Genomic DNA, 24,796 nt, shown 5'->3' with positions numbered 1-24,796 from the left:
GCTAGCAAGACCATCGTCCCTTGTCCATTTTTCCTCAACCTTTCATGTCTATGCTTTGAGTATTTGTTAAATAAGCATAAACCAAATATGTGTCAACTAGAGAGTTCTGCCTAGTCTCTGATCTAATACTCTTTCTTACACTAGATAAATCATCTTGCAACACTTTGCTCTTATTTGCAATTTGCAAAGCAAAAGTCCATAACTCTTACTTACATTTTGGTTTCTTCTTAATTTGAATACCATAACCTAAAGCATCATTTGAGGCTACATAAGATGTCCGCATAAACATGTCCTCAAAAAGCTTTTTCATACCTCCTTTACCAAAGTTTAGTACAAAGTCCTACCTTTTCTCTATAGAAAAAATCTTCCCATCTTTTCAAAATACCAAATTCTGTCTGCGAACCTCTTTGAAGGCCTCATAGTCCTTATGCTCATGGTCGGTGATGTCGCACCACATGCATCTACACACATAGTCTCTCCTAGGTGGTGCCTAAGAAGGACTACTTGCGCAAAATCATCTTTCAAAGATACCTTAATCTTCAAATCTCTCATATCTATTACAAGCTCATTAATAATATGATCCTTACCTAATGTAGAAGTGGGTATGGAAGGTTGAAGCCTAGATAGAGATATAGGTCACAAAGGAGGAATCATAGGTTGCAGAGCCATCAATTGCTCATGTGTTCATTCCCTCTTTACAAGCTTTGAATCTACTTCATGTACATCAATCCAATATTCTTTCAACCCATTTTATGTGGATTATCTTCTAAAAACTACTTTAGCTCTGACTATAGTGGAGAATCCACAACAACTAGTAGGAAAACAAAACTTTTTTAAGAAGTAGAATGAGCTGCTCTGTGGCACTAAGTCAATCATATCTTTGTTCAAAGTCCTATTGTAGCTTTGTAATTGAAAGTCCTTTACCATGCTTCATGACCCACTCCAGAATAATCGTTTTGTTAAATGATCTCCATCTTCTAAGAGAAATTCATCTTTCAAAGCCTTTTTGAAGCTAGTCCATGATAAACCATGATTTCCATACAAAATTTGGGTGCAATTTCATAGCTCATAAGTTATTACAACTCTACTGAAATACCACGGTAGTTAATTGGTTACCATAGTTGTGAACTCAAGCTTCTCTTGATAAACTTACAAAACCTAGAGATGTTCAAATTGCTTCATCTCTGTGATAATAGCCTATAAAGCCCTAGACATGACTTTCTTATGCTTTATGTGTTCATAAGTCTACATAAAGTCATGGATCTCACAAGTCATGCAAACATCTAAAACATTGAAGTTCATGTTGAAGAAGTTTTCTCTATCATCTTTCCTATTTCTAATAGGTTCCATATCATGATCACTATCTCCCATCTCGCTAAATAATGATGTGGCTTTCACATCTAATTCACCAAACATTGAGGGGGATATGTGTCAAGCCATAAAATACAGGGGTTTAGAAGAATAGACAAGATGGAAGGAAGAATTAAGATAATTTATAGAAAAACTTAGTATATTACTCTGCAAAATACTTTATACATTGTAGATACCTCTTGAATTACAAACACTCTTTTAATAGAAGCTAAAAACCCTATATCAAAGCCTTGAGGAGTGCAGTCCTATCTTGAATTTTATCACAACCTGATTTTGCTCTAGCTTTTACATACGAACTTAGAATACGGTTGTTTGAGTATCTGAGACTGTAATAGACCTGATCTACAAGCCAATGCAGGCTAAATTGTGAAAACCATCTCAAAATAGTCGAAAAAACCATTTTTTGTAAAACGCATTGCTTTTTGGGCTTAGACACCTTGTAGCACTTAGAAATAACTCATTGTGGGTGTTTATATCCACCCAAATTTGTCATAAAGTTAATAGATATCAATAATGAGTATTTAGACTATTTTGAAGATCAGCTCTAAACCTAGAAAATCTATCAAAATCATAAGGATGCCATAGGCATATATTTGGAATATGTACACAGGTGTTCTTTTCTTGTTTTTCCTTCCCTCAACATGTAACCACACAACAACAGTCTTTAATCCCAACAATAGAATCAAAATGTTGTGCTGCAAGATGTAATATTTTTCATTCAAGAGCTTTGATACATGTGTGTCATGCAATTACCACTCACATAACCACAACATGCACCCTACTCAAAATGATCTAGCACCTACCATCCCTATCCAAGAAAATATTGATATAAAACTAATATCAAACATAGTGAATACTGATTTACCTTTTTATTGCACTTGTTCTCCAAAGTGTGTTGTATCCTACATGATCTAAGCAATGCTTCTTGCATCATCCAAGCTCTTGCCACCACCTTCATGTACACATGAAAAGTAGAAGATGAGGAGAAGATTGAGCAAGAACAGCTTCACTCTAATTCCTCCCTCCTCCTTGCTTAACCTTGCATATACCCTCTACTTTACCTCTCACCAAGATGGGATGGATAGAAAGAAGAAAGAAGAGAAGGGGGCTTCATCTTATTAGTTTCTCACTCTCAATCTCTTCCTCTCCCTTGCTATCTCGTAAGCATGTAAAAAGAAAGAAAGTGTAAGAAAACTCAAAGTTTTCACACACATGAATAGCTTGTTCCATTCTCTTTCATCACTCACATGCATGAGTTTTAGTATTTCCACCCTCTTGAGCATTCTAACCATTTTGTGGCCTCCTAATCAGTTCTAAACTAGTTGCATGTTTCTTATAAGGTTCATGACCCTCCCTAAGATTAAAATTACATTATGCACCTTGTGTTCACCTTTCTGGATCCATGGAAATAAATAGAACTTGCATGAGAGCAAGATTGGTTCTCATTCTAATACAATATGATTGTCTTTTTAAAAATACAAGTATAAGATAAAGTAATGTTGTTGAAGCTCAAAAGTTATGCGCTCTTTGGGAAGGTATTGGCACTTGCATTTTATCTTCATAATAGTTGATCCTAAAAAGATGTAGACCTTCAAAAAATTGGTTAACAAAGCTAGTGTCCAAACTTCCAACTATTAAGTCCATTATTAACCTTGAGACAATCAATCCTAATAATCCTACAGTGATGTATGTGGAACGAGTCACCAATCATACATTCAAAACTTGATGGTCAAACTGTAGAATGGTAAAGGAACTTGTAGAGGGTACCAAGCTTATAGTGACCAAATTCTTTCCTTAGCTCAATATGCCATGTGGAACTCTTGCAAGAGCATCTGAAATGGTTGGTATGGGATTCTTGATGAGGATGTTGTCGAGGTCGTCTTGTTTGGAAACTGCATGATGAGGATGTTGTTGAGGCCATGTCTTGTTGGGAAACTACATGATGAGGATGTCTTCGAGGCCATGTCTTGTTGGGAAATCACATTGGATGACCATGAGCATATATTCTTGAAAGCATGCCATTGATGAAGAATTTTTAAAGATACTAACCAAAAAGGATGATGTAATGCAAAAAGCAAGTTGCTTTTTAAGCCAATTATAAGATTTTTCACAAAAAAGACAGATTGGCAAAATCGTGCACCTTGCGATCGTTGTTGACATGTTGAAAACTACAATTTGAATTGGAAGAGGAAGAAGGAGTGATCCGGGAGATCCGTGAACAGGCATTCTAGGGTTTTACCCCCCTTTCGAAGCCAAGGAGCCAGGGTTCCGAGTAGCAGAGAAGGAGTTATTATTTTGATGCATGTTTTGTTCTACGAAGAAGCTCCAGGAGATCTAATGCTTGAAGATTGCTTGTGAGTGGTGCAAGGATTACACGTTCTTTCAATGCATATTGATTCAATTATTTGTGCTTTGTCTTTGTCATGTTTACCTCTTGTCTATTCCCTTTATTCTCTTCCATCTCCTATCTTTACTTCCTTCTACCCTTGTTTCCCGATGGATACGATCTTTCGACAAAAACCCCTCCAACATTGGTGAACCCGACATGAAAGGTCATCAAAAGAAGGAAAGACGAGATGGGAGAACCTTCGAACACAATCTCCAATGATGTTTTGCAATAGTTGGTGCAAAATATGAATATGCTTATGCAGGTACAACAACAACAACAGGTGATGCAAGCTTCTACTCAAACAAAAAGTGTTGTGATGAATACTTTGCAAGCAGTTGAGAATGAGGTGAAGTTATTCAATGGCAGGAATGTATTTGCATATGTACATACCTATGCTCAAAAGGTGGAATTCTTTGGAGTGGCTCAACTCGTATGGAACCGGTATTTTATATGTGTTATTGTACATGAATTGAAAGCGCAAATTACTGAATTATACATGCAGGATACTAACTGGGTAGCTTTCAAGAAGACACTCAAGGAAGAATTTTACATTGAAGATACTAGTTTGATTACATGCAAGACTTTTCAGGAGTGGGTTTTACAACCCAATAAGGGTCTTGTGGCAGAATTGTTAAGAGAAATTGAAAGTCGATTTGAGCAGTTGGATCTTGCAGAACAACAAGCTCTTACAAGTTAGAAAATTGAATTGTTTCTACAGGTAGATGATCCTAAGCTTCAAGAGAAGCTTGATGATTTGATGGAGGATTAGACTACAAAGACAGGTCTAAAAACAGAGTGGAGACATGTCAAGGAAGCTGTTACTACACTTGTGAAGAAGCATAGAAGAAGAGAAAGATTGCATGTCTCTAGCTTGCCCACTATTACGGGCAAGACAGTTGATGTATCTAATAAGCCACCTATTTCTGTGGCTAACCCTATGGCTATATCTACTATTGTTCCCTCTATTATTAGGGAAGATGTCTTAGATGAATTGGTCAAAGGAATGCATGATCTTCAATTGAAGGTTGCAAAATTGGATGAAAAAGGACAAGAGGAAAGGGGATGGGCAGCAACCCCTAAGCCAAGAAAAAGATGTATGTGCTGTGATAGTTTGCAGCATGAGAGAAAGGATTGTGCTGCCTATCAGGAGGCCTTAGCATGACATCTCATCTTTTGGAAAGATGGCAAGATCCATGCACAAGAAATGGGATTACCTCTTGCTTTGAATTTTGGAAAGAGAGGTATGCAGAAGTTGTTGGAAGAGTTGGCTGTCTGACATGCTTATGCGGCGGTACATGCTTCTACTTTTGATCTACAGTTGGATAGAATGCATGGCCAACAAGTGATGGTTGGTCCAAAGGCTAAAATATGGACACATGCTTTACATATAGTTGAAAAGAAAAAGGTTACTGATTGTGAAATGTCTCATGCAGGGCAAGACATTTGTGACATAACTGGTTGGGAATCACTGGTAGATGCATGTTTAGCAAAGGTACAAAACATGGATGAATGTGTGGAAGAGAAACGAAAGAGAGATGAATATAATGCATGGACATCTAAAAGAATGACAAGAAGAAGTGTGGATTAGCCTAAAGCTACAAATCAACCACCTCCCAAGCATGTTGTGGAAGAGGCCAGGAGCAAAAACAGGATAACAAACAAGAGGGCAAAAAGAAGGGCAAGCAGCCAGGATATAAGTTGCAGTTTGACATTGAGACAACCACAGATCTTAAGAAGGTTCTTGAAGAATGGATCCTTAATCACTGGAGAGCATGTGGAAAAGAGAAGAAAGTGATTGAAAATGCATTGTCTTGTAGCAATATGCATGGTGGAGTAAGGCAAATGCAACAATATGGGGAAGAGACTCTAGGATTTATCCTCGAAGTCACTATACAAGAAATCATTGGGCTAGGGCTACCACTAAAACAGTAGTGAAAATAGGGGAACGTGAAACTCCTTGTGTTACTTTACTTGACCATGGGTCTGAGATAAATGTCATTGAGCGTGGATTGTATGAAAATGGTGCATGGCATGTAGACATTGATCATGGTTGGCGTATGAGGGCTGCAAATAATTCTTCGAGAGAGCTTTATGCTACATGTCCTAATGTAAAAGTGACTATTGGCGATGTACAAGAAGAGCAACACTTCTTTGCAAGATAATTCCTCATATGCATTGATTTTGGGACAACCCTATTTTACAGGAGTACATATGGAAACAAAGGTGCTTGATGACGGTTCTGCTTATGCAAGAGTTAGAAGCAAGGATGGGAGGAAAGTAGTCCAATTTCTTACTGTTTTTGTGTTAATCATCCTAGAAATCAGGATACACTTCGAGAGTCTCCTTTGGCTCCAAATGCAAGGGAATTCAAAGACCTGGATTTTCATTAAGCACTGCTATAATGTAGGGCTACAGTAGTGCTGTTCAGAGAATATACTCGCCTCTTGAAGGAATGAAGCATGTATTTACTAGTGGTTATTCTCAGTTTACAGCAAATAGTTAATGTTGGTTTAAGCCTATGAAAGCTATGTGCAAGGCTGAACACATATCTATGAAACGGGTTACTAAGGAACTGAAAGCATTGAGACTGCTAGCTGAAAATGAAGGCATTTCATGCATCTTTTATGGGCTGAATATTAATGACACTATGGCTGAAATTTCAGCAACTATACATGCAGAAAATGAAGCTAAAAACAGAGTGTTGTCGGTATGTTCTTTGGACATGTATGATGTTATAGCATTGTTTGCTCAACAGGAAGGATTACAATGGGCTGAAGCACTTGTGGAGACAAAGTATAAGATAGTTGACAAAAAGGTGAAACCCATTACTTTGCAACCTCCACCAGAGAGTGAGGGTTTGTATGAAAAAGTGTCAAGGCAACCAAGCTTATGAGATCCTAAAGATATAGGTCATCAGTTTACATCTGAAACATTATAGGAATTGAAAGTTGGTGCAAATAAGGGTTTCTTTTGCCTGCTGAGAGAGATTGTTTTATGTGGATGTTGACTAGGCATGGAAAGGCATTTGCATTTTAGCCAACTGAAATAGGATGTGTGGATCCAAATGTTGTCTCTCCTATGGTAATATTTACTGTGCCACATGTACCATGGAACTTGAGGCCTATTCCAGTGCCTGAAGCTTACTTGCCAAAGTTGATGGATTTGTTAAATGAAAAGATTCACATGAAGATCTTGGAGCCTTCTTCAACCCCATACTCAAATTGTTGGTTTATTTGCCCAAAAAGAATCGGGCTTTGAGATAAATTCAAGACATGCAACCGGTCAATGAAGTGACCATAAGAAATGTGGGTGCAATGCATGTGGTTGATGAATTTGCAGAGGCTTTTGCAGGCAGAGTGATCTATTCTTTGGATGATCTTTACTCGGGGTATGATCAGTTTCAGCTTGCAACTGAAAGCAGGGATATCACAACCATGAAGACTCCCTTGGGGTTAGTACAGATGTGTACTCTCCCAGAGGGTGCAACAAATTCAGTGGCACACATGACAAATGCTATGAATAGGGTACTGAGGGATTTTATACCACTATTGACAATGCCCTTTTTGGATGATGTTCCAATAAAAGGGTGTGTAGTGGATGAAAAGAATGAAGAGATGGATGATCATGGATGTAGACAGTTTGTTGCAGACCATATCGTGGATTGTGAGAGGATTTTGATGCATCTAGAAGAGGTGCATTTAACTCTTTCTAGACAAAAGTCTGTCTTTGGAGTTGAAGAGGTTTTGATTGTTGGACTTATGTATGAGCCCTATGGGCAAAGACCATCACCAGCAAAAATAGATGGGATTGATAGAATGCAAGATGTACGCACGAATGTATCAGAGGTATAGAGATTCTTGGGTGCATGTGTGTTCTATTTGATATGGATTCCTCACTTTGCGCATGTAGTCAATGCTCTATATTAGCTTTTGAGGAAAGGTCAGAGATTTCATTGGAAAAGGAAGCATCAGACAGCAATGAAGAAATTGAAGCAACTCTTAAAATCTGCTCCTACATTGAGAAAGGCTGACTATCCACATGGAAATCCTATCATTATTAGTATTGATAAAAGCCCAATCAGGATCGGATAGGCAATTGAGCAAGATGATGAGGAAGGGCAAAGATATACAGTACGCTTTGGTGCTAAAGTATTTACTGAACGATAGAGAAGGTATCCACAGGTTAAAAGAGAATTATGGGAAATTGTGACATTCCTTAAATGTGATAAGGTGTATTTTATGGGTGCTCATGTAGTCATTGAGATCGATTGTTTGTCGGTATTGGGTATGATTACTAGTTGTGCTACCCCAGACATTGCTATGCTCCGGTGGATTGCATACATTAAATCTTCGAACCTTGAATATTGCAGAAAGAGATAACCCGGTGGCAGACATGTTATCTTGAGCATGCTATGAGAATGAAGATGGGATGATGGATGAGGAGGAAGAAGATGATTTTCTTGCAGCTGAAAATGATGTTGTAAGAGTGAATTTAGCAATGTAAGGTGTTGCTATAGCATTAACAGAAGCTTGAACAACAAAGAGAAGGCACTTTAGATGTTTTGCATCTTGTGTAGAAATGTTTCTGGGAGACAAATATGCAAGAGAGTGGTTGAGAATTGATCAATACCTCAATACATTAACAAAGAGAGATGAATGGTTAGATGAGGAGTTTAAGAAGATCAGGAGGAAAGCCTATGGGTTTTTCTTAAAATATGGATACTTATGAAAACGTGCTAAAAAGAAATAGGATATGCCATTGCGAGTTTTGGGTAACAGAGATTCATAAGTAAATGTTATGCAAGAATTGCATGAAAGTTGGTGGGCTAGCCATAGAGGTGTTTGGGGTACTTTTGCAAAGATCAAAGAAAGATATTGGTAGAAGGGTATGTAAAAGGATGTTGCTCACTTTGTGGAAACATGTACAATATGTCAAATGTATTCATCTGTGAGACATCGGGATGGATTGCATCCCACATATCCATTGTCTCTTCATTTTAAGTGGGTGGTGGATTTGGTCACAATGCCTACAGGTCTTTGGAAAATGAGGTATCTTGTGCTTGCCTGTGAAGACTTGACTAATCAAGTGGAAGGGAGAGCTTTACGTACTAAGACAACAAATGTTGTGTGTACATTTCTCTTAGAAGAGATCTTTTGTAGGTATGGCTGTGTGGGCAAAATTACAGCAGATAGGGATGAGTTGGATGCAGATGAAGCTCATGATTTCTTTGCATGGTTGGGGATAAAGCTTGTTTTAACTTGAGTCTATAACCCTGAAGGAAATGGCAAAAGTGAAAGAGGTCATCCACCTATTGTGAAGGCATTGGCAAAAGCATGTGGAGAGAAGGTAAAAGAGTGGCCACAATTGCTCCCTTATGCTTTATGGGCTGACAGAACAACACGTAGTGCTGTTACATGATATATGCCTGCAGAATCGATGTATGGTCAAAAACCTATCATGCCGATAGAAGAGAGAAGAGATGACAGTCACATGGAGTGTACTACCTTGGGAGGAGGAGTTGAATTGAGAGGAGTTGTTGGCCTTGCGCATTAGACAGTTGGAAAGAAAGTCAGAAGACATAGAGGCAACAATTGCAAAATTAAGGGCAACAAGGATACAGAACAAGAAACGGTTTGATAAAAGACATAGACTGAGACCAAGAACCATACAAGATGGGGATTGGGTATTAGTTTATGATAGTAATTTAGATAACCAGCATAGTACCATGCGTAAAGTTTCCAAAAGATGCTTTGGACCCTATGTGGTAAGACAAGTGTTTGATGCATTAAATGAATTGGATGGGACAGCCATAAAACTTCTGGTAGCAGGGAAAAGAATCAAATTATTCAAGAGGTGGGAATCTAATGCCTATGAGTTGCCGAAATTGGAAGAAAGCAGTGGCCATGATATAGGGGGTAGCCAGGAATATATGAAAGATGAAGAAGCACAGGATATGATTGCAGAGGATGAGGAGGACTTGGAATCTAGTGACAACTAGATTTTTTGGCACATACCGGAGGATGTGCAAGTTTAGAGTGGGTGGATCTCGTGATGCTAAGCGGACATAGTGTGAAAAAGCATGGAATGCATCATCATCCGACTTTCTTATTGATCAAGAGAGTCAATGTGATCTTAGTCATTAGTGCTAGTGTGAGTGGCATGGATTATCCAAAAATACTAGATTTTTTGATAAATTTAGCTTATTTTATATATTATTTATTGCAAAAAATTTGAAAAAGTTAGAAAAGCTTCTAGATTAGGATGGCATGCAAAAAGCAAGTTGCTTTTTAAGTCAGTTATGAGATTTTTCACAAAAAGATAGACTGGCGAAATCGTGTGCCTTGCGATCGTTGTTGATATGCTGAAAACTACAGTTTGAACTGGAAGAGGAAGAAGAAGTGATCTGGGAGATCTGTGAGCAGGTGTCCTATGGTTTTACCCCCCTTCCGAAGCCAACAGAGCCATTAGATTTGGGTTCCGAGCAACAAAAGAAGGAGTTGTTATTTTGATGCACGTTTTGTTCTACGAAGAAGCTCCAAGAGATCTAATGCCTAGAGATTGCTTCTGAGTAGTGCAAGGATTCTAGGTTCTTTCAATACATATTGATTCAATTCTTTGTGCTTTGTCTTTGTCGTGTTTACCTCTTCTCTATTCTCTTTCTTCTCTTTTGTCTCCTATCTCTACTTCCTTCTACCTCTGATCCTCGATAGATACGACCTTTCGACAACGTGCGTGTTGAGGCACACATATGCATGCCTCCATGCTTTTCCACGTGTTAATGTGATTGTGGGTTTTTGCAATTTACTATGCATGTGTGTGTGTGTGTGTGTGTGAGAGAGAGAGAGAGAGAGAGAGAGAGAGAGAGAGAGAGAGAGAGAGAGAGAGAGAGAGAGAGAGAGAGAGAGAGAGAGAGAGAGAGAGAGAGAGAGAGAGAGAGAGAGAGAGAGAGAGAGAGAGAGAGAGTTCACATTGATGCTTATAATAGCATGTTGCCAACAAATCAAAGTATGTACCCTCAAGGTACAATAGTAGGAGAAAGTCACCAAACTCAATTATCATTAGTCATAATTAATGAACATTTCAATTAAAAATGTAGTACCAATGACTATTGGTACACACAATGATTTCACCACTTATTAATACCCAATTTATATCACATATGTAGAATTATGATACAAAAATAAACTCGCATAAGTTTATGGCTACGAAGATTAGTGAAGGGTTTTGTGTTGTGTTAATGTAAGGGTATATACGTTCAAGCATGTGAAAAACACATATATTCAAGACTTGATTGCACGTAAATAGATATGTAGCCATGGGCATGTGCATCAAGATTTTTAAGCACATGATTTTTGGGGTTTCTAAGGAGTGGGTGTGGGTGATATGCATGTGTTATTATGGATATGTGGTTGGGAGCACATTAAAGATATAGAATATGTATATGTGTAAAACTTTAGTGTGATGCCTTAGTGGTGTAGCTTCTCAAGCATGGCTCAATGAAGGCTCCATTGGCCACTTTTGATGCCTCAATGCAAGCATTTAAAGGCTCATGATAAAGGATGAGATTTCCACTCTCTAGAATGTCTCAAGCATTTCTCATGGTCACTTGTTAGCCCTTTCTTTCTCTTGGATGGGGAATTTGACTGGACCCCTATTTTGTTAAATTATGGAAGAATGATGGTGTGCCATTGAAGTGGGCATGGAGTTGACCTAATAAGTGGGAAGAAAGAGCTGATTGTCGTGGGAGAAAGCTTTACCTCATGTAACATCACATCCATGTGACTTTTTTATGGTTTACAATGAAGAAGGTAGCTCAAGTCACACCTTACTCATCCTATCATTTGTGCAAATGAGATAATAGACTTGTCCTTTGTAATCCCTATCAATGCATGAAACAATGTTAGGATACTAGCTTAGGGCTACTTGCATGGGGTTGTTGACAACAATGTCATAGGCTATAACTATGATTGGGATATTAGTTTTATTATGTAATTTCTTATTCTAAAGATGTTGATTATTGGTCTAAGCTACTATGTTGGAAGAGAATATATACTTCAGGAACCAACTTGAGGTGGAAAATCTGGATCTTACTAATCACATATGTACTTTAGGTTATGGGTCAAACTCCTATGTGATAACATATGCAAATTCAGTGTTTCATGGCTTAGATAATAATCACTTTTATGGGCGTTAGAGAGTTATACAAGTATATACTTCATATATAGTAGTGCATTATCACCAAAAGTGGGTGGTAATACTAGCATGATCTTTGTAGTAGGTGATTGTTGGTGATAGGTGGCAATTGATCGATAGTGGGCATTTGTTGGCATTGGATAACTATAGTTATGTGTGGATGATAATGCAGTATGCTAGTTGGTAGATTGTGATTGTTGCCTAATGCAAAGGGGGTGGGAGCACTTAATAGGTGATGATAGGGAAGAGGCCTAGTTTAAGGTATGCTTGGTCCTATGGGGGACACGAGCCATGAATGCACCATGGTTGCTGTTGCTTGGGTGGGCTCTCTTTTGGTGCTTGCTCTCATGGTAGATCCTCAAGTAATGATGATAATGTGTAGAATCATAAATGCAGATAGTATAGATGTATAAACTTCTTTGCAATCATCTATAGTTTGAATGCAAAACCATTATTATTATATTTTTCATTTTGTTGGTGGTGTGAGCTGTTATTAATATGTTTTTGCTATTATGAAATTGTTTGCTAACAATTATGATGACAATGGTCGTCTTGAAAACAAAATGCATTTTTCTTTTACTTGTTTTCTACTCTTCTTCTTGTTAGCCTTGTTTCCCCATTGCCACACATAGTCATCAATTTGCTGCCACGACATACTTTGTCACATCCCCTCCATTGATGGCCAGGAATCAAGGCTCCCACGGTCACCTTGTTTCAAATCAACTCTTAGCAAAAGGATTTTAAAAGCTTTTAAGAGGCTTAGTATAAGCCTTTCTAATTGTCTTGGATTTGTAATGTTTTTGAAACTCCACATCCCTAGGCAACACTATGGTTACTTAGCAAAAACCACTTTAAATAGTCGTATTACAAGGAAGTGTGGTTTTGGCATGGAAGCAAGGGGATTAAGATTAGAACACATGGATTGATTTACACTACCATCATTGTTTCAAAACAGCCTTTAGCTGGTGCTAATCCATTGTTATGCCTAGGCCACTACATGGTGCCTAATTCATCTCACCCCCCATTCTCTGTTTTTTGTCGTGGCCATGTTTTCTAAAGATTTAAAAAAGCTTAAACTAAAGCTAAAGCTTTCTTGTGTTGATGTAAAGTTATGAACATTCAAGTGTGCACAAAACACATAAATGCAAGCCTTGATTGCAAACATGGCTCCATTGCCCACTTGTGATGCCTCAATGCAAGCGTTTCAGGGCTCATGGTTAATGATGACCTTTCCATTATCTAGAATTTCTTAGCCATTGGTCATAGTAACTTGTTAACCCTCTCTTTCTCCTAGATGGGAAATCCAACCTAACCCCTATTCCATTAAATTATGTCAAGGAATGATGGCCAACATATTGAAGCAAGCATGGAGCTAACCTAATGGGAGAGGTGATTACCATGGAAGAAAGCCTTATCTCATAACATCACATTAGCCCAAAGCTTGAAGTGAGCCTACTTTTGACACAGATATAAGACCAAGCACTCACAAATCAAAGTCTTTCTTAGAACCAATGATGGTAGCTAATCATTAGTACAATGTTCTGGGGCACAAATATAGCTTGCCTTACCATGTGACTTTTTAATGATTTGTCCAAATTGAATATTAGACTTGTCCTTTGTAATCACCATCAATGCATGAGCCAATGTTAAGATATTAGGTTAGGGCAACAATGTGGTAGGCTTTAACTAAAAATTGGTGTATTAGATAAGAATTGTGTTTATGGGCATTAGATAATTATGCAAGTATAAGCTCCATATAGAGTAGTGGATTATCATTGAAAGTGGATGGTCATGCTAGCATGACCTTTGTAGTGGGTGATTGGTGGTAGATGGCATCTGATTGGTAGTGGGCAAATGTTGGCATTGGACAATTATAATATGTGGATGATAATGTAGTATGGTAGTTGGTATAGTGTGATTGTTGGCTAATGCAAAGGGGGTGGGAGTATATGGTAGGTGATGATAGAGAAGAGGCCTAGTTTAAGGTATGCTTGGTTGGGGGCATGTCCCATGAATGCTCATCATAGTTGCTAGTGTTGGGGGTGGACTTTGTTTTGGTGCTTGCTCTCATGCTAGATCCTTAAGCAATAATAAGGTGTAGAAGTATAGATGTAAATAGTATAAAAGTATAAACTCCTTTGTAATAATTTGTAGTTTGAATGCAAATATGTTATTATTCTAGTATTCTTTTTTCTTGGTGGTGTGAATAAAAATCTAATAATAATATTATTATTTGGTTGTTATTATGATTATTTTATTAACAATTATGATGATAATGGTAATTATTTTAACAAAATGCCCCTTTTTAAAAAAAATTATGCCCTTCTTCTTGCTTACATTTTTTCCCCATTGCCATGCACTATCATCAATTCGTTGCCATGACATACTTTGCCACATCTCCCTCCTTCGATGGCTAGAAATTGAGACTACCATGGTCACCTTGTTTCAAACCAATGTGCATTATTTTTGGAGAAGGCTTTTTAAAGACTTTAAGTGACTTGGAATAAGCATTGGCTTTGCGAGGGATTTTTAATTCCATGTCCCTAGGCAACACAGTGGTAACTCAACAAGACCACTTAAAATAGTGGCATTGCAAGCAAGAGTGGTTTTGGCATGTAGGGGAGGGGATTAATATCGTAACACATGGATTGCTTTACATTGTCATTGCTATTTAAAACCCTCCTTTAGTTGGAGCTAATTCGCTATTTTGCAAAAGCCCCCATCACATGGTGCAAGATTCATCCCACCCCCCCATTTCTTTGTTTTTCATCATGGCCATGTTTTTTGAAGCTTTAAAAAAGCTCAAACAAAAGACAAAGCTTTATATTTTGACATTATTGTAGTTGTAGTTTTCTTAAATTGGGGGAGTGGGACACATAATAAATCTCCACCATACAACCACAAGTGCGATCTTGTTCTGTTCTTGTCTTGATTGCCACCTTAGGCTCCTCCATGCTAACAACAACATGCCCTCTAGCTCCATTGGCTTAAAACAATGGTATTGTGAGTAAGAGTGATATTGTAAGCAACTATATAAGGTAAAGGGGCCAATAGATTGTCATCTAACAATCCTCCATTATAAATTGTTTTCCCAAGTGAGTTGCATAAATGTTTTTTAATGGTCAAACTATTTATATTATATAGAGCTCAAAGAAAAAATAGTGGGATATTTTGATATTTTTATCAAGTAGCCTTGGTTACAAATGAAAGGTTCATAAAAGAGGGATAACGAGGGGCCAATAGAGTGACACTCAAGGATGCATTGTCTTAGGGTTTTACAAATTCTAAAATATAAAAAAATTTACATGGCTCAATTGTTTGACTTAAGTTAAACTCATTTGTAATTTTTAAAAAATCATATTACATTGTTAAGTGGCTAAAAAGGCCACATCTTTCTTGTAAAATTGTCATTTAATTGGGGTGGGGTGTGTTTTCCTTTTGGAGGGTGCTTATCACTACCACCAATTGCCCATGGGGTAGGTCCACACGTAGCTAGAACATCGAGGCTTGCAATCCATTGTCTTCACCAAACCATCAACTCCTTGTACTTGGTCATGTGCCTCTCTTAGCCCTCCCATTGCTTCTCTTAGCCCTCCAACTCCTTAGATCTCTAAAACAAGACAACTTCACTTCTAACCCTCTACACAAGTGTAGTTATTTTTGACACACCTATTGCGAGGACCGCACCTTGTGTGCATCATGCATCCTTTTGGACTGCGCCTTGCATTCATCATGTAAGAAAAGTTCAAGCTTGACCTTCCTAACATCCCTCATCATCATCATGTGTTGCTGCGCTTTCCATTCCATGTCCTTACCCCCTATTGCCTAATTACAACTTCAAGCAGATGCATGGCCATGATCAACATATCTCCTCCCTCAACGTCTCGAGAGTGGTTTGTCCTTGCCTCTTCTCTTGCTCTTGCTCTTGCTATGATTGGATAGGGAATTAGTAGATGGGAGTGGGTATGTAAGCATGGGAGCTTGTGCTTGCTTGGTGAGAGCTCCATTTTATATGATCTCATTGTTGAGATAAGAGAGATAGCATTAGCACATGAAGACTAGCAAAAACCTATTGAAAGTGATTATTGTTGGAATCATGCATAGCCAAATTGAAGCCATTATGACCATATGGCTCCATCAAAGCAAACAAAAATCAATATTACATGTAAGATCATACATCTTTTAAGTTAGCTTACTTGTAAATTCCTTATTTTCCGTGTAAAGCAATCGAGTGCCCATTTGCAAAAACGACTTGGGGTTCTAGTGGCAATGTTTGCAATCGCATGAAAGACAACCATAAGCTTGATACATTAGCTTAGAGTGCATCTTTATGTTGCTATGGCAAAGTGTGAGCCTCATGTGCTTGGCAACACACACACACACTAGAGAGAGAGAGAGAGAGATGCAATGCATTGCCTCACCTAGATGAGAGAGAAAGAGCACATTTTACTCACCCACATGGGGGGGGGGGGGGGGGGACAGAGATTTATCAATTCTAGGAAGCCCAAATTCCAATTTTCCTTTTTAAATAAAAATTATTGAGCCTTAGGGGGTTGGAGTTACCTTTACATCTGCCATGTAATTCTAATAGAGGATAGATGAAGCACCTATGAGCTGAAGTTCATGTTGGCGCTACCAAGGAGGCCCTTGATGGGCGGGCGGCCAAGGGACAACGTCGAGATTATTATCAAAGTGGAGGTCACAAAAGGTATACAGGTGTGAAATTTGCCCAAAAGGGAGCTGGTGCGAAGAGGCCCTTTGGGGTCTCTCTGTGAGCGAGCATGGCGGTGCTTGCTGTTCCGCGATAGCGCCTCTCTCTCTCTCTCTCTCCCTCTCTCTCTCTCACGCTCGCGCACTCAGTATTCATCTGGCAAGTTTGCGGCTCAGGCTGCTCGCGCATTTCAATTTTCTCGTGGCTGCGACAGTCTGTTTGTTCTACCCTCCCGTTCGTTGGAGGTGGCCTGCGCCTGCAGGCATGATCGATTCGCCTCTCCGACTCCCGTATTCGCCTGCCCTTTCCTGCGAGATTGATGACGATGGGGGCCAGTCTTTGGCTGCTTTCCTGGAATCGGAGGTGCTAAGCTCCACAGACCAGTATTCGGATGATGATGACATCGAGGTTATCCTTTTCTTCTCCTGTCTTACTACAATTCTTCGATTTTGTGATCTTGAATTCTTACAAGTACACAGCTCTATGATTCTGAGAAAAGCTCACACGATAAGATGACTCCGTTAAGATTTTGTGATCGCTAATTTAACAAAAAGTATACAGTTCTATATCAATGACAAAGGCTCACAGGGTAGGATGACTCTATTAATGTCTGGCGAGGATAGAAGGGACATGCTATTTGTTCAGACATTCTTTCACCTCCTTAGCAGGGCGTGCGTGGTCTTCTGTTGACATGATTGGCCCGTTTCCTCTTCTGTTTCCATTATTGTCGTAGAGGTGGAGTATTGACAGCAATCTACTTTAGGTCATCGTCGGATAACTGGCTTTACTTTTGCATAATCATTGAGAAATGGTTGGGTCCTACCAAATTCCATCATGACCATGGTACCCTTTTACCCTCCATCCATAGTGCCTGATCCTGTTCTCTCTGCATGTATCATTAGTTGCTGTAACTTCACAATCGAGTGTAGTGGCATTTTTTGCTATGTAGATGGAAGCAGCAATTTTAGCTGCAACACAGTGCTTGCTGCTACATGGATGATGCCATGTTTGGGTAAATACAATTACTTTGTCGTGCATTTCAATTCCGCTGATGTAAAGTTACTTGCTTAGTGACTATGTATGCTGGCTGTTTTCAGAGAAAACACATTCATCTTTGAACTTGATTGAATCGAACAAGTGAGTGTAACTTGCTATACATGTTTTCAACCTGTCTTCGGGAATGATTCCTTTCTCACTGAAAATGATGCCTTTGCTTTTGTGCTTCTCTAAGCAGAATTGTCAATTCCCAAGTCACAAAGTGTGTGGAAGGTGAATGCAGTTTACCTTATTCATTTTCTATCTATTGTAGTTTGACTGCAGTCTTGTGACTTAGATGTCTCACTGTTAGATCTAGCTTACAGTCTCTAGCTAGTTTCTGATGTACTTTTTGGTGGTTAGTTTGTCTATTTAGACCTGCTCAGGCATTTCATACTTCCATTTCTTGTAAAATTCTTGTGATGAACTGTTCTAGGTTGCATTTTCACATGCGTAAAGAATTATGCTAAATTTAGATCTTTACAGTATTTTTTTAGAAGCTGTAGATATTTAGGCAAAGTTCAGAGCAGCAGGGAGAAGTTAGGACTGCTGAACACACAGCAGGTCTTATTTGAGGAAAACCTTGGCATCTAAGGCTTTCCCTAGGTCCTACCTTCCCCCATCGCATGAGTTTAAGTATTGTCTTAGACTTGCCAGTGCAACTTATTTACTTAGCAAATTAGGGAGAAAAGTAAGACACTTGCGAAGAGGTTCGCCATGGTCACACCGATACTGACAAATAGTTACTTCAATAGACACAAAAGAGTATAGTTTTAGAAGATGTCTGGGGTTTTTTGGCTGAAAATCTCAAAAGCGAGACATATTATCTGGTAACAGCACTCTTTCAGGGGCTTTGATTTGTAAGCTACAGGGATCAAGTGCATTGCTTTGTCTAAACGCCCTTTGGAGGGTTGTTGGCCTTTACATTGTGGTATGATTTTGTTAGTGGCTGAATGCATCTGTGCTTCTGCTGATGTCTGGCATTGACTGATGACAGTCAGCTTCTCTACTGCAAGTAGCAATTTGGTGGATGAACATTGCTTGGGATGCCCCTGAGTATGGAGACCTTGGATTCCCAGTTTTTCCACCACCTTAATTCTACTCACTGATCGTTTTCATGATACTTTTCTCTGGTTTTTGTGCTATTTATTATGATGGCCAAATTTATCAGTAGACTATTTTTGGTTGCTGCGTGTTAGCTGAATCTGAGAAAATTGATTATGAGGCTTGATAGCTTGTGACATACTTCTGCTCAATTGCTTTTTAATGTTAAATGTACGAGGTGTACTCAAGTGTCTGGGTTTCACTTAGGTATATGAAAGGAAATCAAAAAGGACTTGCACTGATATTGACCGTGAGGTGGCAAACCATAGCACTGATGAGATTGTGCCAACTATTGAGAGTGGAAGCTTTGGCAAAATACCCCTGGAACTGTTGCACAATATCTTGAAGTTTCTTTCATCTGAGGTCAGGCAGCTGATTTGTTTTTATGGACTTAAATCAGGCTGGACTTGTTATATAACATATAACTATCTTTTCTCCTCCCTCCAGGATCTTGTAACCTGTGCTGTTGTTTGCCAACTTCTTAGAAAGATGGCATCTGATGAGTCTCTTTGGCGAAGATTGTAAGTGAAGCTCTTATTGTCAAGAGTTATACACTTTCTTTTTGGTTTAAAAAATCACTGTGGCAAATGAAAGTACTGTCAAATGTTTGTGGTAGTATGTCTTCAGGAAAAGTTTAAGGAGTGTGCATTTGTCTACAGAGGTTACTTGCAAAATGTTACTTTTCTTGCTAGGGATTAAGCATTATGTGCATCATTTCTATTTATCCAGCTGGCATGTGCATGTGAATTGTTGCATTTGTTGCTTTGAAATTACCATGTTATCAGTGTAAATTATATTCTTGTAGATACTGCATGCGATGGGGTCTGCCATCAAACACTGGACATAGTACAAGGCTACGAGGCTCTGCTTGGAAGCAGTTGTATTTTGAGGTAGGTTTGACTTCCTCGTCAACATGCTAATTGAGTCTTGCAGTATTCTTGGCGATGGGTAATGGTTGCAATGTAAGTTAGTGGACAAAGAGAACAAACTTGTCTGGCCTAAATTCCTGTACAACATAGGATATGCCAACTCCTTTGCTGTTGGGCAACTTTGCTACTGGCCAATTCCTTGTTTTTCAGTTGCTAAAATCAATGATTTCGAGGAGGTGTACTGTGGATGTGGTTATGTTTGCCTTTTTGTATAATGGTGATGTGTGCATTTTTTAAATCAAATGAGTGCATTTGTCTAGGTATTGTTTAACCTGGTGTGTTGATTTTCGCTAGCATGTTACTTTAAGCCAATCTTTGCTTTTACAATTTCTGTGGTTTCTCCCTTATAGCCTTTGTTTCTGTCAAATTCAGTGTGATTACCTGTAATGTTGTTGCATGTGGTAATTAGCACATGTATTTGAGGTTGGCTTCATAGCACTTTTCACTTCCATTGACCCCTTGGAACACAAACTTGAGCAAGGAACTAATGTATGATATAATTGTTAGCACATGCACTTTGATAGCAGCTTCAGCTCCAGTGATTACACAAACTCCAACAAGAAGCTAAGATACTATTTAATACTGACAAATCAAAGTGTTGAGGTGTCTTATGAAATGGCTGAATGGAAAGGTTAAACAAATTTCTAAAATCACTAGAACATCAGGTGCTGTAAAATCCATGAACAGAGTAGTACAAAGCTCTCGACGTTGTTGAGAAACCCTTCACCCTTCACCCTTCACCCGCAGTTTGCGTTTTTGCGTTTTTGCGTTTTTGCGTTTAGGGTTTGTAGCCCCAAAAAGGGACGCCATCCTAGATTGATTGTGCCTATTTATAGGCCACTCTCTCATTCATTCACTACGGTTGATTCATTCAGTCCGTCACCTCTTCTCTCCAGCCTCTCCACTACCCTCACACCCCTTTAGGAGGACATTGCGGTTCGTGGTTCATGGCTGTCTTCATCATCTTCCTTGTGCTACAGCACCCTTGTTCCATTGTATCACATTCACTCCATGATTCAAGTCTTCATCATTCCATTCATCAGAGTTTGTTCTCTCTTCTCTTCTCTTCTCCATGTTTGTTGAGTTCACTCCGTGTTCCTCCCCGCAAACCCTACTGTCTCACTAGTATATCATCTTTTGACAGACACAGTAAATCTGTAGGGGGCAAGATTTATTCGGACAACTTTCATTCAGTAGGATGGTCCAATGATTTAAATGTCACTTTGGTTGTCCCCCTGTGGAGGCTTGCTTCATAGTTTGATGATAATGACGGATGGAGATCCTGCAGGGCCCAGGGCCTACTCACATCTCTGCTTGCCTTCATAGCTGCCTCTCTTTCTTTATAATGTCTAATGTTTCATTACTTATGCTTTTTGTTCCTTGATTGCTGCCTCTGTTTCTTCTCTTTCTTTTCTGTGCCAAATCAGCATTTCTATATTCTGCTGCATGGGTGAGCAGTGGCTGAAACCCACTGGACAGGTTCCGTGTGCATGTGCTAACACACACATGTATGTATGTGGACATTATAGTTACTAGGGCAGTACAAAGCTCTCTACATGGTAAATTTGTAGGGGTTCTCTCTCTCTCTCTCTCTCTCTCTCACACACACACACACACACACACACATTATAGGGGAAAGGACAAGCGAGAGAGTGCCTTTCACTCAGCAGGATGTTCCAATGATTCGAATGTCACTTTGGTTGCCTTTGGTGAATGCTTGCTCGATAGTTTGCTGATGATGACTGTGCACACTTCTGTTTGCCTTCATGGCACATCTCTTTCTTTTTTATACCAGATCGGCATTTCTTTATTCTACTGCATGCTGAGTGTTGGTGAAAGAGGTTTCTTGGTTCGAATAATCGTTTTGAGGCTACTTAGAGATGGCTGAGTGGAAAGGTTAAAGATGATTAGAAAGTCACTAGAAAAGCCAGTTCAAATATCTATGGGTGCTTCTGCTTTTAGTACAAGAAGAGCCACTAGTAAATTTGTAGTTGGAAAGGACTAAAATGAGAATGGCTTTCATTCAGGAGGATGCTCCAATGATGCAACTGCCACTTTGGTTGCCCCCTGATGAAGTATTACTTCATAGTTTGATGATGACTACTTATGGTGATCCTGCAGGCTTTTCATTGCCCGTTTTTTTTTCTACTGATGCTTTTCTTTGCCTTCATAGCTACCTTTTTCTTTTTTATGCCAAATCATTTCTTTATGCTACTGCATGGGTGATTATGAGTTGAAGTCGTCACCAGATAGCTTTCTCAAATTTGGTAATCTTTTTGCTGCAAATATATATTTTGAAGATAAATGTAACAAATATATGGCTAATGTTTAGGAAACCTGCAAGCCAAATATGTGGTTTTTGAAATTAAGAATCTTCATAGCTCAAGTTGATGACAAGTTGCAGAGCTACAGTGAAATCGAAACATTTTACAGAGTTTTTGACCTGTGGATGCAATGCATTCTAATGTTCAATTGCTCATTGCAGCGTGACAGAGCTGACATGATCGAGTTTGTCAGAAATACTCCTCCTGAATTTCGTGAGTATTATATACAAATGCAAGCTGCAAAAAGGAGTCAGGCACCTCCAGTCTCACAGGTAATTTAAGTCTGGTTGTTCTATTGCAGGCTTTGCTCAGCTCGCAGGAACAAAGTTTGTGCGTCAATCATGTGCAGATCAAAGATGATATAATTATTGTTGACGCCACAGTGGCAGACCAGATCACTTCCTGGAGGAGCAGCCATGGACTTCCAGATGTATACTTGGGTGAACATGTATGCTCTGGCAAGACATGCAGTTACTACCAATTGGGAGATGTATTTCTGTGTGAAAAAACTGGTAGAGCTCATGGTAGGGTTTCTCTCCAGAGCTTTTTCGTCTGCTTGGGGCATCGTTCTTTTCTTTTGAAGCATCATAAGTTCACTCTCCTTTTAATGGGATGTAGTTTGTGATGACACGTGTCGAGAAACAATTCTAGATTCTTCGAGTGATCTTCTAGTGTGCACAATTTCTGGACGTTGTTTTGATCGTTGGCTTTCTGCTGAAGAGGAAGAAGCAGATCCTGTAAGGAAATTTTTGTAAATCTTCACCTGAAAATAATGGAATTTCTGGATTATTCAGTTACTTGATTTTGGAACTTTCTATCTTAGGGACATCAGCTGATGGACAGCATTGTAGTAGCCGAAGAAGGAGATGAACCATTTATGGGAGCTGGTCGACTAGGTACTGCTGTCCCTGTGGCTGTCTAGGATTTCTTTCTTCAAGGATGATTTTTGTTTAGTGCTCAACTGTCATCTCTGCTTGATTGACAGGAAGAGCTTACTCTCTTGGATATAATTGTGACGACGAGAGGGAATTGGAAGCGGTTCTGAGGTGCTAAAAGAGATAATTTATGTCTCCAAGCTGGAGTATCTTACTTTTTTAATTGTGATTATTTTCTCCACATTGAAGAGGCAAGCAAAGATTATTTACGTGCAGGGAGATAGTGTATCCAGGCTCAAACAAGTCAAAAATGCGCAAGATTGGTAAGTTCTGGTAGTGGAAGCTGACAGCAACATATAATGACTTCCAAGAAGCAGGCCACTTGGGTCAACTGTATCACTCAGTGCTGGATCGTCATGCATCTTGTGCTGCAATACCTAGTAGCAGAGAACTTACAAACCTGAGAAGGGATAAAAGAATTGTAGCTATAGAGCAGTACTTGATTATCAGGATATGTGAACGGCAAATTGTAATGAGCAAACCCAGTACTAATGAGCAAATTGTAATGAGCAAACCCACTACTAATGCCACACCATTCTGCCAATGGTTCAGGGGCTTATGCAGAATTGGTTTTAACGGGACTATTTTGTACTGATTTTGCACAATCTTCTGTAAGATTGGCATCTGGTGGCTCATTGTATGTATGCCAGTCATGCCGCACTGCTTTTGCTGGATCAGTGGGTCTGTCATCTCCTGTCTCTAGCTAGTCATGTATTAGCTCACGAGTATTGAGTGGCTGTCTTGAACTTTAAGAAAAAGGTTTACTTTTTGTGAGAGTTTTATGCATGTATGTCAATTGTGCCACTCTGTTTTTACAGGATCAGTGGGTCTGTCATTTCCTATATCTAGCTAGCTAACGATGTATCAGCGCATGAGTATTGAGTGGCTGTCTTGAACTGTAAGAAAAGGTTTACTTTTTGTGAGAGTTTTATGCTAGTGACTGAAAATTAATTGGATTGGATCAGAACTTCTACGCTTCTGTTATGCATTATATCTTGGGTTTCTGCATTTTCAGGATCCGATCATATTTTTAAATGGCTTAGGAGAAGTGAACTTAGATACCTATATTCAAGGATTGTTGATGAATACACGATCGCCTTTAAGAGCTGAAAGAGAAAGATGAGCCAAATATGTCTATGTTTTTAGATTGCTGTCATACACGTGAATAAACTTTTTCTTCTTTTTTTGATGTGAAAATTATTGACACTTCTATGGTATTGTAAATGTATACATCTGCATCTCTAGGATGTTACAGGCTTTGAACAAAACAAAGTCGGTGCCCGCCATTCACATAACATTTACTTTCTTAAGCATCTTAAGGCAAACCTTAAATATATATGTCCGCTTTTTCAGCTTCCTTAGGAGGGCCAAAACCTCCTTAACTATTTACACATATAGCTACTAGGCACTTCTTATTTATCTTTTTTTTTGTTAATCAAAAGAATATATATTTAAAATCCAATGAAAGCCTAATTAAATCCAATCAATAAAAAAATAAATGCTAAATTCCAAATCATTCAAATGCTAAACATATTTTGAGAGAGAGAGAGAGAGAGAGAGAGAGAGAGAGAGAGAGAGAGAGAGAGAGAGATGTGTGATGGGGATAACACTTGGTGAGCAAGAGAGATGAGTATTGAATGGTATGATACAAGAGAAGCCATCGAGCCATCACGTATCGGCAAATCAGGGTTGCATTAAGAAGCCGTTTTGTTATCAACTAGATTAATGTGTTTGTTGTAGTCGTAAGTAATAGAAACCATACTTGTCTTCACATTCATCTTTCATCTTAATGGCCATACTTGGTT

General features: G+C 38.9%; 1 protein-coding gene across 4 annotated transcripts; it reads left to right on the top strand.

The window, feature by feature from the left end:
* Positions 1-16,673: 16,673 nt before the first annotated feature.
* On the top strand, positions 16,674-23,795 carry LOC148022955 (F-box family protein). Of its 4 annotated transcripts, none has more exons than XM_087695882.1 (10): positions 16,674-17,072; positions 19,011-19,166; positions 19,251-19,324; positions 19,609-19,693; positions 22,218-22,328; positions 22,406-22,580; positions 22,675-22,793; positions 22,889-22,952; positions 23,042-23,102; positions 23,208-23,795. In XM_087695882.1, exons 1-10 carry the CDS (start codon positions 16,929-16,931, stop codon positions 23,266-23,268), a joined length of 1,050 nt encoding a protein of 349 aa, XP_087552008.1. In that variant the 5' UTR covers positions 16,674-16,928; the 3' UTR covers positions 23,269-23,795. The 4 variants fall into 4 exon arrangements, with proteins under 4 accessions (XP_087552008.1, XP_087552010.1, XP_087552007.1 ...); XM_087695881.1 differs by having other exon boundaries at positions 16,675-17,072; positions 22,880-22,952; XM_087695884.1 differs by having other exon boundaries at positions 23,042-23,795.
* The last annotated feature ends 1,001 nt before the right edge of the window (positions 23,796-24,796 follow it).

Source organism: Lygodium microphyllum, chromosome 16, assembly GCF_053477565.2.
Source record: "Lygodium microphyllum isolate KBCC chromosome 16, Lygodium_microphyllum_v1.1.10, whole genome shotgun sequence".
NCBI classification, from domain to species: Eukaryota; Viridiplantae; Streptophyta; class Polypodiopsida; order Schizaeales; family Lygodiaceae; genus Lygodium; species Lygodium microphyllum.
Note: the sequence above shows the minus strand (reverse complement) of the source record. Positions and strands in the feature narration are given on the sequence as shown.